This window comes from Elgaria multicarinata, chromosome 20, assembly GCF_023053635.1.
Source record: "Elgaria multicarinata webbii isolate HBS135686 ecotype San Diego chromosome 20, rElgMul1.1.pri, whole genome shotgun sequence".
NCBI classification, from domain to species: Eukaryota; Metazoa; Chordata; class Lepidosauria; order Squamata; family Anguidae; genus Elgaria; species Elgaria multicarinata.
Genome location: NC_086190.1, coordinates 11416288 through 11434750, shown reverse-complemented (window position 1 = coordinate 11434750; position 18463 = coordinate 11416288). Strand labels below are relative to the sequence as shown.

General features: G+C 40.8%; 1 protein-coding gene across 3 annotated transcripts in view; it reads left to right on the top strand.

Annotated features, from left to right (window-relative positions):
- PRKCZ (protein kinase C zeta) overlaps nucleotides 1-15945 on the top strand; it is a 112169-nt gene extending 96224 nt beyond the window's left edge. For all 3 annotated transcript variants that reach the window (XM_063145526.1, XM_063145525.1, XM_063145527.1), the window contains 5 exons: nucleotides 1152-1271; nucleotides 2961-3040; nucleotides 5344-5433; nucleotides 10970-11085; nucleotides 13238-15945. In XM_063145526.1, the coding sequence (XP_063001596.1) occupies nucleotides 1152-1271; nucleotides 2961-3040; nucleotides 5344-5433; nucleotides 10970-11085; nucleotides 13238-13325 (494 nt within the window). In that variant the 3' untranslated portion in view covers nucleotides 13326-15945. The remainder of the gene's footprint in view (nucleotides 1-1151; nucleotides 1272-2960; nucleotides 3041-5343; nucleotides 5434-10969; nucleotides 11086-13237) is intronic.
- The last annotated feature ends 2518 nt before the right edge of the window (nucleotides 15946-18463 follow it).

The window sequence follows — 18463 nt, the reverse complement described above, 5'->3', positions numbered from 1 at the left end:
AATGCACGCAAGTCGGTATCGCTTATTTCACATAGACTCAGAGGTTTCTCGTTACGTTCGCGTGACACACCTACACACTGCAGCTGACACACTAACGTGTCGCAACACACAGTTGGGAAAGCTCTGGTCTAGAGCATATTGTATCCATTTTGTATTTATTCCTGTTTTAGATTTTACGTAAAATGCCTTCACAAGCCAAATTCAAGTCCCTGAAACAGGATTAAAAATCTGAAGAGAGATCCACAAGCACTTGTAACAGCTGCAGTACACGTAAAATTTAACTTTTTCTGTCCTTATTTATTTATTTATTTATTACATTTTTATACCGCCCAATAGCCGAAGCTCTCTGGGCGGTTCACAAAAATTAAAACCAGAATAAAACAACCAACAGGTTAAAAACACAAATGCAAAATACAGTATAAAAAGCACAACCAGGATAAAAATCACACAGCAAAATTGATATAAGATTAAAATACAGAGTTAGAACAGTAAAATTTAAATTTAAGTTAAAATTAAGTGTTAAAATACTGAGAGAATGAAAAGGTCTTCAGCTGGCGACGAAAAGAGTACAGTGTAGGCTTTATAGCTTCTAATAATCCTGAAAATCCTTAGGTTTTAAAACGGTTCAGTGTTTTTTCTTCAGTCTTTTCAAACTGGTGATTTATGGTGTTGATGCAAAGTAAACAGCCGTAGAGATTCTGAATTAATTTATCCTCCCTGACAGTTTTCCCTCTAGAATTTTTTTTGTCTGTGAAGTGCTTCCACAGGCTGCACTCCCATTCATGCACTCTCTCCTCCTCCCCTTTCACACATGGGGGGGGGGGATGAGATGGCTCGATACCCTGGTTTTGAATAAACAATGGTTTGTACAAACCACAGCTCCCCATATTCACACAAAATGGGAAACTGCTGTTTTGTTGCAAACCACAGTCCAAAACCTCTCGTCTCCTTCCATTATGAATGAAAGACGGATTGCTTGAGGCTCGCGGCTGCTTACGCTTATAACGTGATTTGTCATCTGAATTGCGCCACACTGTCTGCTGAAGACACAAAGGGCAAAGCGGTTAGTAACTCCCATACCACAGAGGTGAGTAGAAGCAAGCCTGTGCAACTCTTTTATTTGAAGTACTTCTTCTGAAATATTTCTACAGGGTTCAGTGTGGACTGGTGGGCGCTTGGTGTCCTGATGTTTGAAATGATGGCAGGGAGATCCCCCTTTGATATTATAACTGACAATCCAGATATGAACACTGAAGATTACCTCTTCCAAGGTATTTTTTATTTCACCTTTCAATGTAAGCATCGGATTTGTAAGCTGGCGACGTGGCCTTGTGCACCCTCAGGGCAGCTCACCACAAAGTAGAAAGTAACACACAGTCATCTAAAACGCAGCACTCCCTGCAAAGCCCAATTAAAATCCAGGGTGTGGCCTTACTTAAATCAGAATCCAAATTATTGAGAAAACCTTTTAAAAATAGCAGCAGATGAAATATCCTCAGCCAAGCCAGAAATGATTTATCCGTCCTGCTGTCCGCATGCCTGTTGAAATAAAAACAGCTTGTTTGTAATCCACCCAGAGAAGGTTGGTTATTGGGCAGATTAATAAATAAATCTAAGTGAGATAGGAATGATACCAGGGCAGCCAATTTATCCAGCCAAGCAAGTATTGTTTGCTCTGACAGGCAGGGCCTCTCCAAGAACTCACGTAGCTCTCTTTCGCATCATCGACTCCCTTACTTTACATCATCCCTGAGCTAAGATCTGTCTGCGTACGTCTTGCTGATTCCTGGAAGGTGGATAGAACCGGTCTTGTTAAAACCAGTGCTAGAACTTTTGCCTGGAAACAAACTGGGGCCGTAGCTAGACCTAAGGTTTATCCCAGGATTGTCCTGGGGTCAGACCTGTTCATCTAAGTGCTACACAGGGCATCCAGCGCTCAGGCAGGGACGAACCTGGGATAAACCTTAGGTCTAGCTACGGCCTGGGAGCTAGTGTTTCAAAACCCATGTTTATGGGATCATATCAGCTGACTCCCACTATTATCTGATTTTCACTATTTCACTGTTAACTTTTCAGACTAACTAAAGTTTCTGAACAGTCTTCAAAGGTGGCCCCACAGGGCATGCTTTACAGAAGCTCAGCCTACAGCAGCCTTCCCCAACTTGGTGCCCTCCAAATGTGTTGGGCTGCACCTCCCAGCATTCCCAGCCAGCATGGCTAACACATCTGGGTTGGGGAGTTTACCAAAGCATTGTACCACAGTGGCCAGGTCTAGGAGAGGCTGCAACTGAGATGCCTGCTTACATGGGTAGACAGCATTTTTATCTCCAGGTGCCTAGGAAGTCAACAGGGTTAACAACAGATCATGAAACACTCCCATTGGTGTGTGTGTTCTTTAATGCGCTCTACGTGCTAGTAAGATTTGCCAACAATTTCGGAATTCAGTATTCAAGAATGAAGTACTCTTGTTCTACCCTTGAACTATTACTGTGCTGGTCTAGGACTGAAATAAACAAACTTAAACTTAAACTTAAACTCTTGAACTATTTCTGTGGAAATCTGTTCTGAACTAGATTTCCCCTTTCAAGTGCTAGGCTCTCCAAATCCCTCCATCAATTGAAACTGGTACTGCAGTTCCATTTATACATGAGGACAAATTCTGCAGGATATTACTATTGTAATAAGAGAATGTTTCCACTACAGCCTGCCTGTCACCTTCGGAAGAAGCTTAGCAATAGCGGAGTGCCCCCACCCACCCCTATGCCCTTCAATTAGAATCATAGAATAGTAGAGTTGGAAGGGGCCTATAAGGCCATCGAGTCCATGGTCCCCTCTCTACACATTCCTCAGTGCTAAATAATAAGCCCATACCTAGTCTTATTTAGTAACAGTAGCGATACTTCTAATGTACTGGTATATCAGAGAATAATGTGTTCTTTTTCAAACACTCCTTCAAACAGTTATCCTTGAAAAACCAATCCGAATTCCAAGATTCCTTTCCGTTAAGGCCTCTCATGTCTTGAAAGGATTTTTAAATAAGGTAAGTTTTGCAGCCTCTTGTCTTTCGTTCCTCTCTTTTTGATTAATCAAAATTCCCTTTTTTCACTGACCTCTCTCTGCTCCCTTTATTAATCCCATCCTCCGTGTCATAATTTGAGCTTGTTAGATATTTCTCCTTTTTAAGAAAGCAGCCATTAGCCCCACTGTTACATAATGAAGAACGTTGCACTAATGGATGTTATCATTTCCAAATCTCACAAAACGTAATCTCAAACTTAATTTCAGAAACTTGTGGTTGCCCTTAATGAAGAGTAATGAAATACGAAACCTAAAATAAATGGCTGACCATATCTTGCAAGCCCTCATTACTTAAGTAATTAGGTTTGTACAAGTAGTACTTTGTTAAGGTCAATTAGATATGCCGTTTCTTCGTTAGATGCTTTATAATCCTAAGTGTGTTGAGTTGGAAGCAATTCCAACTGATTTCAGTGGGACCTTCTCTTAAGTATAGTTAGAGTTGCAGCCTTAGCTGTTCAATGAAAAGTGGCAGCAGGTGCAGAGGAGATAAGATTACTAGGTAAAGGTTAGTGATTTTCTTTGAAAAGGATAGGTGATAAAATAAGATCAAAGTATGACACCGGAAGAAATGGTGAGGAGTCAAGTCAGGTGTTGAACTTACATAAGTGTCCTGTATGCTGTTTATTAAATATATACAGGCCTGTTTAATATAGGCCTCGTGTGGCGCAGAGCGGTAAAGCAGCAGTTTCTGCAGCTGAAACTCTCCCCACGGCCTGAGTTCAATCCCAGCGGAAGATCGTTTCAGGCAGCCGGCTTGGGTCGACTCAGCCTTCCATCCTCCCGAGGTCGGTAAAATGAGTACCCAGTTAGCTGGGGGAAAGGTAATCACGGCTGGGGAAGGCAACGGCAAACCACCCCGCTATAAGGCCTGCTAAGAAAACATCAGCGAAAGCTGGCGTCCCTCCAAGGGTCAGTAATGACTCAGTGCTTGCACAAGAGGTTCCTTTCCTTTCCTTAATATAGTTTCTTAGAATAGGTGCCAGATACATTGGGCACCACTGTAGGTTTCTTACATAGAGGTGGATATCAAGCATTTCAGTCCACATGTTAACAATTGCTGTCTGTCTGAAAGGTGCAATCCTCATGTCAACACTTGTGCAGTTGCCTAATTTCCTCTCTTGGCTTTGGTATCTTGCAAGGGAGATAAAGAGGGCTTCTGCCCCGGCATTCTGTGTTGGAATGTTGAGACCTCTTAGTCATAGGGGCAACTCATTGCCTGCCTGCAGTGTTTTGGCTATGTGGTAGAATGTCAGAATATAAAAGATTGGGCTGAGGCATAACCAATTTGGCGTCGCTCCATGGGGGAAATACACACAACCAACCTGGAGAATTTTGGGTCTGAGGAGTAATCTCTGATATGCTGTGGTTTAGGCCATAGCTAGACCTAAGGTTTATCCCTGGATCGTCCAGGGGTCAAACCTGTTCATCTAGGTGACACACAGGGGATCCAGTGCTCAGGCAGGGGCGAACCCTGGATGATCACAGGATAAACCTTAGGACTAGCTCTGGCCTTTGAGACCCAGCATATGGTAGCTCCGTGGGATGAAGAGAAGGGTGGGCTTTCTTTGTATTTTTATTCTGCATCCATTTTTTTCTTGTAATAAACTGTCATTCCTTACATAAGTGGTCTAGTTTCATCTTGGTTGTCCAAAGAATCTACTTTGACTGGCCCTTGAATAGACCAGACCTCCAGAATAACACAGAAGCTTGCTTGGTTTTACATGATGCTGGTGGGAGTTTCTGTGTTGCTGCTTCACGGGGGGTGATTTTGATTGAGATAGGGTGACCCTATGAAAAGGAGGACAGGGCTCCTGTATCTTTAAAGTTGTATATTAAAGGGAATTTCAGCAAGTGTCATTTGAATGCTTGTAGCACCTGGTGAAATTTTGTCTTCATAAGAGTTAAAGCTGCAGGAGTCCTGCCCTCTTGACCAGATACAAAAGAGAGGAGGGCACCTGCGACTTTAACTATTGCGATGAAGAGGGAATTTCACCAGATGCTGTATGCATATAAATGACACCTGCTGAAAATCCCTTTTCTCTACAACTGTTAAAGATCCAGGAGCCCTGTCCTCCTTTTCATAAGGTCACCCTAATTGAGACTGAAATGGAGAGGGGTTAAACTCCACTGGCCTGCGGTCCCAGCCCTTCACCTGCAGTTTTAAAAAGGATACAAGTCGTAATTTCACCCTAATCGTGTGTTTGCTTGTCCTCACACTTAGCCAGCGTTTAGTAATGAGAAAAGTAATTTTGTTCTTGCCTCTAGGATCCCAAAGAGAGGCTTGGATGCCAACCGCAAACTGGATTTTCTGATATCAAGTCTCACACGTTCTTTCGCAGCATAGACTGGGACCTGGTAAAGCTAATTACTTCAATTCAGCTTCATTTGTTACCCCTTGAGGTGGTGGTTTATCGTTCGAAATGTGTGTACAAGCCATTCTCGTAAATGTTCGAAGCACCCTGTCAAAAACCTGTTCCGCAACAATCCCAGAGATGTTGATAAAAGTGTGAAGTTACTGCAGAAAAGTGTTGCATCTAACACAGCTTTTGTCACTAAAGTATTTATTTATTTATTTATTTATTGCATTTTTATACCGCCCAATAGCCGAAGCTCCCTGAGTGGTTCACAAAAATTAAAAAGCAGCCAATAAACGAAAGGCAGTAATTTCAGCACCAGTCAGGGAGGATGAGTGTCTTAGTTTCCAAAGCTCAATTCAGACATCACACAACAACATGTCTTATACTAACTGCTTCCAAACATATAGGCAAACCGTGGTGTAGTACTAATTCTCTGCTTTTGCCCTCTATCTGCTCAGCACTCCTGTTTCTGTGGTGCAGGGTCATCTGGGGAGGGACCAATGACTGTAACTATGGTTTTGGTAGTTATTTATTTTTAAATTTATTGTTGCATTGAAATCCCGCCTTTTTTTCCTCCAAGAAACCCAAGGTGGCGTACATAACCCTGTGAGGTAGGCTGGGCTGAGAGTCTGTAACTGGCCCAAAGTCACCCAGTGGGTTTCCATAGCCAAGTGAGGACTAGAACTCAGGACTTCCTGACTCCCACTACTAACACCTTAGCTACTACACCACACTGGCTCTCAGTTAGACACGATATCAATCTATAGTCAACACAAACAACGGCTTGCAAATCCACTTCAAATCATAGTTTCTGTTTCTGGTTTGCTGGCTGATTTGTAAAACACATTTTGTCAGCTGAGATGTTATACTAAATTATCCTTAAGTTTCTTTAACCATCGTCTTGTGTGATGTCTGAATCAACCCAAATTGTAAAGAGGTTTGTAGATTTCTTCTGTGTTTCTTTCTGAGTCATGTCTATTACTATTGACAAGAGATCTTTGCCATGTAGTACATATTGTGTTGGACTTAGAGCGGAGACCCCAAGTTCCAAATTCTCCTTAAGCCATGAAATTCACTGGATGACCTTTGGCCATTCACTGTCTCTCAGCCTTACCTCATGTGAGAATGTGTCACCTTGGGTTCCTTAGAGGAAAGAAAAATGTGATAAATGAGAAATTGAACTCTTGCCTGTTCAATAGTATGAGCAGCGTTGACAGTTGTTTGACCTTGGCTCCAAGGTTTAATTGTGTGGGCAGCTAGTTTTGATGCAAAGCATGTGCATATTTTGCAAGCTCTGTAAACTCCACAGGAAATGCTGTAGGGAAACAGGGAAACAATTTTACAGTTACTCAGGGAAAAATCATTAGATTAAGAATGCCAGGATTCTTGTCAGGTTGCATTTTATTTCACTTCTCGCCAGTGCTGCCCTGGTACTAATCTTATATTTGTAAAGATACTTTACCCTAGTCCGTTAAATTTGATTAACTATACAATGATCAGAAATTCTGGAGTCTCATAATAACAAGATAACTCAAGATGAAATACCATCTTCAAAAGGGAGCCATATGTTCTGTGCCTGTTTTATCTGGTCATTCTCTAGAGGAATAGCGGCCTCCTTAGGCTGGGCACACAAATCCAAGCTTCTTTGAATGGTTAGAGTGGCAATTAACAGTGCATGCTTACTCAGAAATAAGTCCCACCTGAATATGAGCCAAAAGTGCGATACGGCTACAAGAAAGGCAAATGCTATTTTGGGCTGCATTAATAGAAGTATAGCTTCCAAATCACGTGAGGTCCTGGTTCCTCTCTATTCGGCCCTGGTTAGGCCTCATCTAGAGTATTGCGTCCAGTTCTGGGCTCCACAGTTCAAGAAGGATGCAGACAAGCTGGAGCGTGTTCAGAGGAGGGCAACCAGGATGATCAGGGGTCTGGAAACAAAGCCCTATGAAGAGAGACTGAAAGAACTGGGCATGTTTAGCCTGGAGAAGAGAAGATTGAGGGGAGACATGATAGCACTCTTCAAATACTTAAAAGGTTGTCACACAGAGGAGGGCCAGGATCTCTTCTCGATCCTCCCAGAGTGCAGGACATGGAATAACGGGCTCAAGTTACAGGAAGCCAGATTCCAGCTGGACATCAGGAAAAACTTCCTGACTGTTACAGCAGTATGACAATGGAATCAGTTACCTAGCGAGGTTGTGGGCTCTCCCACACTAGAGGCCTTCAAGAGGCAGCTGGACAACCATCTGTCAGGGATGCTTTAGGGTGGATTCCTGCATTGAGCGGGGGGTTGGACTCAATGGCCTTGTAGGCCCCTTCCTACTCTGCTATTCTATGATTCTATGATTCCATAGCAATTGTGTTTAGAATTGCAGCCTTGATCTGCTAGCTTGTCTCTGGCAAAGAAAGCAATGGTGGAGATCTTTCAGATTCAGTGAGCGATATAATACTTTTGACACCTGCCTTATACTTAGGGCTCAGGAAGGATAGCAGTACTTATTTCTTATTTCATTTGCATTGTGTCAGCTGTTTTTTTCTTTTTCTTTTTTTACTTCTGAGTGGGGGTTTAATTTTTCATTTCAGTACATTTAGTTATTTCTCAAACTGCATCTCAGCCTAAGCTCTATTGTTACATGTAGGAAGGCACTGAAAATACTCCACTCAGGATGTCTTCCTTTGTCACATTTGCACCTTAAAGTCTGTGCAAGAAATTGGGTGTTCTTGGTAATTACTGGCATATACTAAAATAGATTTGTATTTGTAAAATGTCAAAACGACAGAAGCACACTTAGCATTTGTAAAACCTTTCATGTTCAGCTGAGCGAATCATACTCCCTAACCATATGTACAAGTGCACTCAAACACAAAGTGTTTAAGACACCACAAAACTAACCCTTGCTACCTCTTGCAACAAGAATGGCCAGGATCCAAAGAACTGTGGAACTAGTTTTATGAGTCTGAGTTTGGATTTTTGGCAACCCCTTCTCCCATGCTGTACAGCAAACGGCTTTTACTCTGACAAGGGATAGGCTGGGGTGCGTATGTGTGCCAAACATTCAAAACAGCACAAAATTAAAATCCACAGGTTAGCTGAAAACTCTTGCATGAGCTTAGGCGGTTCTTTGAACACCACTCTAAGTTTTCTTAATTGCTGTGTAACGTAGTTTGCAAAAGGTTTCCATTTCATTGTCTGTGACTACTTTTGTTTTTGAGGGGTTGGGTTCCGAAAAGCCAGAAGCTGCTGATCTATCTTGAGGTCTACAAGACTGGGGGAAGAGTGCGGATGAAAATACAAAATTAAGATGTTTTATTATATTTTTAGTGCCCCTTTTTAGCAGTATAATAGATCAATTAAGTTCAGAACACAGTTTAACTTGTCTCTGTGTAAAAAGGTGGAGGATAGAGCTATTAATTACTCATTCAACAAGCAATGTTGGACTAATCGTGAAGAGCGGGAATATCTTGGGTGGGTTACTCTTCCATCTTGATCCAAGGTCAGGGCTCTGGAAATTAATAGAGGTTTATCACGGGGTATCATGACATTACAGGGGATCCTTACCTAAAAGCAGTTGAAAATCTCTAGTTAGCTACTCAGCTGAGCCAAAGTTTCTTATTGAAGTGTATATATGACAAAGACATCAGGAGTTATTCCTTAACTGTGAAGAGCTTACAAAATACATTATTAAACTTATATGACATCTGGGCATTAGTGCTTGTGTGTTTTATACACTTCAGAAAACTCTTAGTCTTTTCACATTTATTTTTTATTTCATACTTTTATCATTTATACCTTTTATCTTCCCTAGACAATACTGCCACAGCGGCAGGTTAGCAAATATTAGGCTAGCTGTTGGGAGTACCTTGACAAAAAATACTTCCAATGGAAATAGCCATTAGTCTGTTGTAGCATCTTAAAGGACTAACAAGTGTATTTTATGGCATAAGCTTTTCTAGTCCACTTTATCAGACGCAACACCAGGTTAGAGATGTGAAGACCCAGGAAAATTAGTGAAAAATCTGTTTTCTCCCATTTTTTCCAGCAAACTTCCCCAGTTTTTCCATTGGAAATTTGCGGGAACAAAGGAAAATACCTAAGAAATACTTTAACCTTTTGGAATGAGTTGAATGCTTCCTAAGAAACGTTTTTCCTTACTCAAAAAAGACAATCCAAATCATTAGAGAACACCACTATTAAAGAGTTCAGTGTTTTCAATGGTATTATAAAATTTAACTCAATGTTCAGATTTGCCGCAAGTCCTTAATATTGTGAGTGTTCAGGACTATTTCTGTTGAAATAATACACTTCCTTTCGTTTACTACACATTTAGTAGTTTCTGTTCTCAACTTTCATGTTTCCTACTTTTCACATGGCAAAAACTAAGGTATATGTACTTAGGTAGCATAGGCTACAGCAGTTTGCAGTTCTTAATAGCATTGGGTATATTGTTCAAAACTATGGTCCCACTCAGACATAATGGCAGCAAACTGTGGATTAGTTAATTAATTAACCCACGAGGCGTGCCGGCGCCATTTTGAATATGCAGCCTTTGATCAGACGTTATTTCGTGACATGTGAACCCCAAGATACTATGGGTTGAGCCGGGTCCGTGACCCTGGGAAATCATGGTTTAATTAACTCATGATTTGCCACCATTATATGTGATCTGGGTCAATGGCATTTATATCTTTGAGGTGCAATCCTATATATACTTAACTCTAAATGGCGTGGATCTTACTTCTGAGTAAATGTGACTAGAGTGTTGTTGCCTTTCAATGTGAGCCACCTTGGCAGGGTTTTCACTCTAAAATTAAATAAATAAAAGTGCTCTGAAAATTCCATAAATATGCCAAATAGTACAATTCCATATGCTAATTAGATTATAAGTGATACATTTGATGTTGTTAAAAGAGTAGAATAAGTTTAGGTTCAATAGGAAATAAAATACTACATAGATTTAATTTCCCCCCAAAATGTTTGTTTTTTCCCCTGAGGAAAAAAAGATGGGGGCGGAGGGGAGGTTGGCTTAAAATATTTTTTTCCATGGCTTAAAAACTTCCAGAAATTTTACATCTTTATACCAGATGCCTCCGATGAAGTGAATCCTAGCCTACAAAAGCATGACATAATACACTTGTTTTGTCCAAAAAACACACAACCCCACATGTTTGTAGTACATTTATAAGGACCAGCCCTAGAAAGGAAGGAGTTGTGCAGGACTTTGAAACCCCACCTTGACCAGTGGAAGCATCCCCCAAGACCTGGTTTCTAGGGTTATAGCAGACAGATCCTGTGTTTCTGCACTATCCTCCACACCATAGAGACCCAGAGGTTCCAAGAGGCCAGACTCCATCCTCTGTGATGTACAGCGCAATTACAGAAAACACACAATCCTTGTCTGTAGAATGTCCACCTCATTTGCTAATAAGTATGCTGGGGATTGATGAACTGTATTAACCAGCTGTGAGTTTATTTGTGTGAGTTTTTAATGATGGATTATTTTTAATAATATCTGCCTTCCATTCATGCCCTTCAGCTGGAAAAGAAGCAAGCAACCGCTCCATTTCAGCCTCAGATCACAGATGACTATGGTTTGGATAACTTTGATACCCAGTTCACCAGCGAACCTGTGCAGCTAACTCCAGATGATGAGTATGTTTTAATGTTGCTGAATATGCTGTCCGAGAAGCCTATATTAATTATACAGCTCTTCAGAAGGATGCAGATCTGATTTTGCATGCACTAAGCCTAATTTAATGCTCCCCATTAAAATGCAATAGTATCAAAGAACATCTGTTACATTAGTAGACACTCAAAACGTATGGAATCAGGTTTGATAGAGAGCAGAGCATAAGACCAAAGGTGTGGGTGGGGAAGGCTCTTTGGGCATATTTTTTTCCATTCAGACCATAAGCAAATGACTACCTACATGGGAACTTGGAATAATCCCACCTTATTTCCATATCTTGCACCAATTCATGCCCTCTGCGTTTGTGGCCTTTGGAATTAGAATGTATATTTATCTACCACACTTAAACTGTCTGTGTATGGTTGATTCTAACTAGGGTACAGGATTCAAAACCCATGTGTATATTTGGACTTTCACCCACCATTCTGCTGTAGCTCCATGTGCCCTCTGAAAAGCTGCTCCTGAATGTTGGGCATTCCTTGGAGGGACACCTGGTGTATGTTGGACAGGCAATCTCTGTACGACACAAAGAAATCTCTTAGGTGTGCCCCGGGGGCTCTTTCATCCCAGCCTGGGGCTAAGTTGTACCAAAGTGGTGCTTCATGTTCCTTGCCTGCTCACGCTGATGGGTTATGTGCCTGTGCAGAAGAATTTGAGAAACTTCTAGAGCAGGGCTGGGGTATCATGTTTGGCCCAGTGGCCATACTGGGTCTGGGCAAACCTGAGGGGGTGGGGGGTTATAGCCTTGAGGATGGGAGGGTTGGTCCTTCCCCCCTTCAGCAGTGAACCCCCCCTGAAAATGCCTTTCAGTGCAAAAATGACCCCCATGCTGATGGGCTAGGTGGGGACCTCTTGCACGCTGTATCCAGATCAGAGGTTCCCCATCCCCATTCTAGCCAGAAGACCGCTGCTCGCATCTCCCACTGTGAAAGGGAAAATACCTCTGCTGAAAGGGGTGGGGTGAGCACCTCCCCCCATTCTTTTCTAGCCCCCACAAGTAGCTTTGGAGAACACTCTGCACCAAAGCTGTCATTGGAAAGACAAGATCTCTCCTGCCTAAACTAGATCCTTGCCCAACAAGCGGGCAAGGCAGAATCGGCACCTCTGCCTATGGAAGCAAGCCCTAACCGCTGGGCCTTTGGAACTGGTATTTAAGGCTTTGGTGGCAAGTTTGGAGATGGTAGATATATCTAGAACGATTTCTGCTCTTCTGAGCATAGCATGCTTACAGTAGAGCTTTTTAAATCCCTGCTTGCAATTTCCCCATACGAAGCATGCGTTCCTCCTACCTCGTTGAAGCGCCATAATACCCTTCAGGTTCTGATTACTGTGGCGGCGCTGCCTGATGACGCAGCTAGTGCAGCCGTCCCGGAAGGCTTCCCCCTCCCCTGTGATGACTGTAGAGGTATAGCAGGCATGGCGATGCAGAAAGCAAATGAACTGCTCACTAAATGGGGTGATGCATGCATGCAATTGCTGATTTCATTGGTGCTTGCTCTAAAATGACGGCCGTAACTCCCAGGGCTCCTAGCGCTAGGGCTACTGGGATAAGGGGTGGATCACTTGGAGGAATCAGGTGCACCACTAACCAATAATAATTAAGGAAAACTTAACCACAAAAGGGTTAAAAGTGTTGCCTGCAAGCATTCCGCATATGGTTAGCGTTAACCACAGCAGAACGTGGTTAAGCTAACCACAAAGCCCAGATTGTCGTCTGAACCAGGCCAGTCTCGCACTACCAACCCTTTCTTCACCTACTCTCTCACTCTTGAAGGATATTTAACACTTGGTGGGGAAGGAGGTTGCCTCCAGCACTAAATACCATCACATGACCCATTCTGCTTCTTCACAGCTCGTGAAGCTCTTTCTTCTGACTGCCAGTAGTTAGAAGGAACTAAGAGGGAAGATGCCTTCCTTTAGACATGACTACTTCCCCTCTCTCAGGAGGGTAAATGCCAACTCCCTGGCTTGTTTCCAAAGTCGCTCTCCACAGATTCCATTAGTAGATTGCAATGATGACCACTCAGAGGTAGTAGGCGTTCTGTTTTTATGTATTCTCAAAACCGTGAGAACAGTTGTAAAAAGAATTAATTGTGCGTGTTCTTCTATTTGCAGAGATGTAATAAAAAGAATAGACCAGTCGGAGTTTGAAGGATTTGAATATATTAATCCATTGTTGCTGTCAACTGAAGAAACCGTATGAGAGAGAGGCATCTACATTTGAGGACAAATAATGTGAATGAACTGTGACATTTAATCCTTAACAACAGTATATGCATGCAAGGCTGGGGTAAACTGTAAGGTTTTAAGTGGAGACCAATGATAAAAGAAAAAATTGCTGCTGAAAAATCAAAAAAACATGATTTTGGTGGGTGTCTTCCTCTATTTTTTTAAGAAAAAGTTTGGGGCACTGACAGAGCTGGCTTCATGAAGAAATCTGCATTTCGTGCCTGCTTCATCAAGGATCAGTGGTTGGTTGCATCCTTGGAAGAGAGAGATTCCAAACCACTTTCAAAGCTGCACGCTTCTGATGGACATTTTCATGCAACAACCTACTAGAACAGTGTAACATCCTGAAGAATAAAATTGTTAGTGGTGTTGAAACTTACTTTAGATGCCTTTTTTCACAAGTGGTACCTATCTTAAATGTCTCTCTATGTGTGTGTGTGTGTATATGTGTGTGTATATATATATGCACGCACATACATACTAAAGAAAAAGGAGTTGTGTTTTATTAGCAATTATAACAAATTTGGGTACAGTATTCAAGTGCCTAAATGGATAAACTACATAAAAAATATTCCATATTTGGAACACTTGATAAATCCTGGTCATTTAAAAATAAGTTCTTGTTATTTAAAAAAAAGTATTTTACAGATGGAACATACAACTAACAGCTGCTATCTAACATTAATTTATACCTTCATAGAACTTTTAAAAGGGACAGAAGTCTCAGCAATAACAATTCCAAATTAGAATTTATCAATTTAAATATCTGGATTATGCTTAATGTGGGAGGAAAAACAAAATCCAAATCTCATTAGAAGAATTAAATTTTTGCACATGGTGGATTTCTGAAAATACTTGAGCAGTGCCTACAATGTCTTGTGTTGTATACTAGATTTTTGAATAATATTTTTATCAATGCAATATTCAAAAGGAACAATGGAAACGTAATGGATCATAGCCTTACAGTTAAGAAAAACTATTCTAGGATATCTATCAACATATTGCATTTTTTCTGATAAAGCACACCTCCTACTTAAAACTTAGCTTTGAGATGTTCAGCGTGTCTCATTGACCAGCTCTTCAAGAGGATGTTTTGATAAACGCAACACTTGATCAAAGTGGCAACTTAATGATGGAGAAAATGAACAGATGTATAAATATTGTATGACTATAATATAAAACATGTCCATATTTCCTCTTTTGAAAACGGGGACGTTGCATCAGGTTTATTGTTCGTCAGTTTCGGGAATAAAAAAAAGAAGTGTCCATTCACCTGAGGACAAACCACTGCGCATTGTTATCTAAAACCTTTCAGAATTATCAGCCTCTTTATGGATGAGAATAAGAGGCAGTATTTCATTTTAGCAGGTTTTTGTTCCAACACTGAATAGCTTCTGGGAAAGAAGTTTCAGCAGAAAAGAGAGAAACCCTGTGTGCCATTATATCTCACCCAATTTGGTATAAAATGCAAGATGATTTGCAACCGTTTTCACATTACTTTTATTGTATAGGTTTCTCAGGGCGTACAGCATTATGTTAGGTGCTGAACATGACATCTCAGTTGTATTCAAGTCCATGAGGTGCTAGGGTAAGACTGCCAAATCATGGTATTGAAAAATCTTTCAAAGAACCATCAGTTTAAGACTATATTTTGTATGTCCCTTACCCTGGCCACTGAATTAACGCACATCCGTGATAATTCAATTTTATTAGCCCCATCCAGAGTTGACGAAGATTGCTCTCTGGGCTGTGTTTTTTTGTATTAAGCAAGGTATGTTCTAACCAGCACTAAAGTAATTCAGTTAGAAGCACTTTCCTCCATCACGTGGGACTTAGATAACTAAGTCACCTAGCTAAGAAAGAATCCTGTTTTCTTTTCAAGTGAACCATGAAAAGTTTTCGAATACCTTCTTTCCCTCCTCAGTGAATTATTCTGTGTACCCTGAATGTTCTGTGTCTCTGTATCTTGGATTTACAACTGAGCAGCTGGTTTTGCATGGTGATGTGACCTACAGATGCCACCTAGTTCTGCGGCAAAGGAGCTAGGATAACATTGAGGGTTCTTTGCTCTATAATTCTGCAATATCAGAACGTCAGAGTAGGATGAGTGAGTGGATACACACACTTGCTCAACAGACATAATAAAACAAGTCCTTGATTTATTTACAATTTAAGGCATTTACAATGTTGCTGTGTTGCCAAATAAGTTGTTGGTTTCAAGTCAGTTGCTCATGTGCAAGTGTATGACTAATGTTCTGTCCATGATGAAGGGGAATTTTTTTATATAAAGTTCTTGTTTTATAAATTAAAGAAAAATGAAGGATGTAATTAAATGTGTGGTTTAAAAAAAATCCTAATATATTGCAAATGGATCTGGTAATGATATAATTGTCTTAGTATGTAAATGAAATGTAAATGAAAACACTCTAGCTAATTTAATGATTGTAAAACAGTAAATATGTTCTTGTAGTTTTGTATAATTAACTAGTTGAGATCTTTGGCCAGTTTTATTTGTGCAAAAGATGGTATACTAACCCGTAAACCGCTAAGATCATTTATATTCTTGCACATCTATTAAAGACTTTAATGAAAAAGTTTAGACTGTTTTCACTCAGCAAAAATGTTACTGGCAAAATTTGCTTTGCCTCACTATAGATTAATTTAGCATTTTTACTCACTTCTGAGTTTGTTATGAGTAAAATAAGTTCCACATGTTCCTTGTGCCAAAAGAACTGCAGGATTTGCTGTCTTTACTGTAAACTGAATCTACTGTTTTGAAGGAACTCTTGTGCTAGAAAAACAGAGAACGTATTTTGGACTTTGTTCCTTAGTTAAAATACTTTTTACTGACCTGTACTCATAAGATTAAGATTATTCTTACTGTAAATGTAATAACAGGTTCAGTCTGTTTTATGTATCAGGCATTAGTGCACTTTTGCTAAATTTGCTAAGGTATTTATGGAACTACAGTAAACTTGTTTATTTGACTGAATGTCTTAATGAAGTGCATCTTACAAGAGCATAAAGGGAACACTCTGAAGACATACGTGGATGTTATAGTAAAGGAGATCTTCCAATTCCCTTTTTATAGAAGGCTTTTCATGATGGCCAGTTTAAAATGCATTCCGGCTCAATGGCTATTTAATTTCCAGCAAGTTAATTATTTGGGGCCTTATCCATCCCCACCCAACCAAACACAGAAGCAGATGAAAACATTTCTTTCCTTTGCTGGATTTTGAAATTCTGTACACTGACTAATTCATCATAATATCTGTTCCTCTAGAAACCTGTTCTTCAGTAGTGCTTTTGTTACACAGCCAACAGTGTAATCAAATGTGCATCCAGATGTCATTAATGTTCTCACAGACATTTGCAATATCGATCTGACAAGATTAAGATGTACATCTATGAATGGGAACCTGAAAGTGTAACAGATCTTTTTAGCTTTCTTGCTCTATAGCTCCAAAATTGTCTTTGTTCATGGTTGGTGTTGCCTGTTGTCATACAACTTGGTTTATTCTTCTTAGTTACCAAATCAAATCTTCTGTGCTTTCAGACAAGCACTTAGCAAGATGGCTATCTATGTCCAGTTTTGACAATCTGCAAATCAAAGAATTGAAATTATCAAACCTGCAGATAAAATCAGTGAGCATGCATCTCTAGGTAACTTGCTATAAATGTCAAGACACTTCACCTGGTTGAATACAGAAAAGAAAATCAATCTGAGCAACTCATTGACTCTCTACTTCTACCTGAGTTTCTGAGATGGAGTTGAGTAACAATTTGTAAATATGTTGCTGGATACAAAACCTTGGTTACTAAAATTGTTTGGACCTAATTGATACAAATTATTGTAATGTGTTGATCAATTCATTATACTAATTCTCGTTCAGTAGTGAAGGCTATGAAGAGTGTGAATGGGTCAGTTTTCTTCCTTGCTTTGGAGGCCAGGGTTATAAAAAAAAAAATTGTGCTTGGTCCCCTTCTGTACAAATACCACCACCACCCCCACTTCCTACCTTACCTGCTTTGAGGCAATAGAACTCTTAGTTGCGCTAGAACTGGATTCAAAGTTTGTTTATCTGACCCAGATGACGGAAGCGTCTCCCATAGGTCTCTTGTAAGCCCCAAGGAGGAGTGAACTAGATCTGGCCTCAAAGAGAAGCACAATGCATGAGCATTGAAGGCAGGCGGCATCCTTCCTTTTGGCTGCCAGTAGTGGCAACCCTTCTGAAGAAGTCTTGCCTAGCAAGGCAGCCGTTTTGGGTCAATGCTGATCAGGTTTCAGTCTGCGTCATCAGGAAACGTCAGCTCAAACAAAACCACAAGCAACCTTGCAAGGAGGGGCAGAACTGTATCAGGAAGCATCAGCTATCATTTGCTGGGCAATATGTCCCCACAGCGATTCCTGCGAGGCGAATTCGTAACACTAAAACAGGCTGCCTGTGCCACTAGGAACTGGCTAAGAGAAGGGGAATTCAAACACTCGGGTATTTCTTCCTCAGTGCAGATTCAGCCTTCTGATAGCAGATTTTTTTTGCCTCTCCCAACGAAGTAGTTCACAGACTCTTTACAGTTTTTATTTACAACAGGCTGGAAACTGTAGGTACACTACTCTCAACAAGCCCAAGGTCTCCTTTCTGCCCCACAAAACATCTTCCCGTGTTTCTTTGAAAAGCTTGGGTGGAGAGCGCAGCCAATCTCTTCACTGATCTGGGGAACCAAGCCTACATGGATGTTCCAATTTTCCCCAAATCTTCTATTTCAGGGTCCTCTGCTACATCAAAGCCCAGCTCCAATGACACTGAAAGGCGCATCATAAATGAGAGAGAAAGGCAGGCAAAGAAGACCTGAGAGGCTGCTCCAGTTGGGTTCTGCCTGGCACCCCACCCCAAGGGCCATCTAACACCATTTTCCAGCTGGACGTCATCTGCCCCCAGGGCCGTCTTCTACCACCTGCCCATGTTTTTATTCTTTTAATTGGTTAATATTGTATATCATGATGTTATTTTTATGTAACATGTAAGCCACCTTGGTAGGATTTGCATCCTGTAAGGCAGCATATATATAATTTAAATAAATAATATAAAGCTCCTTTTATTTATTACATCT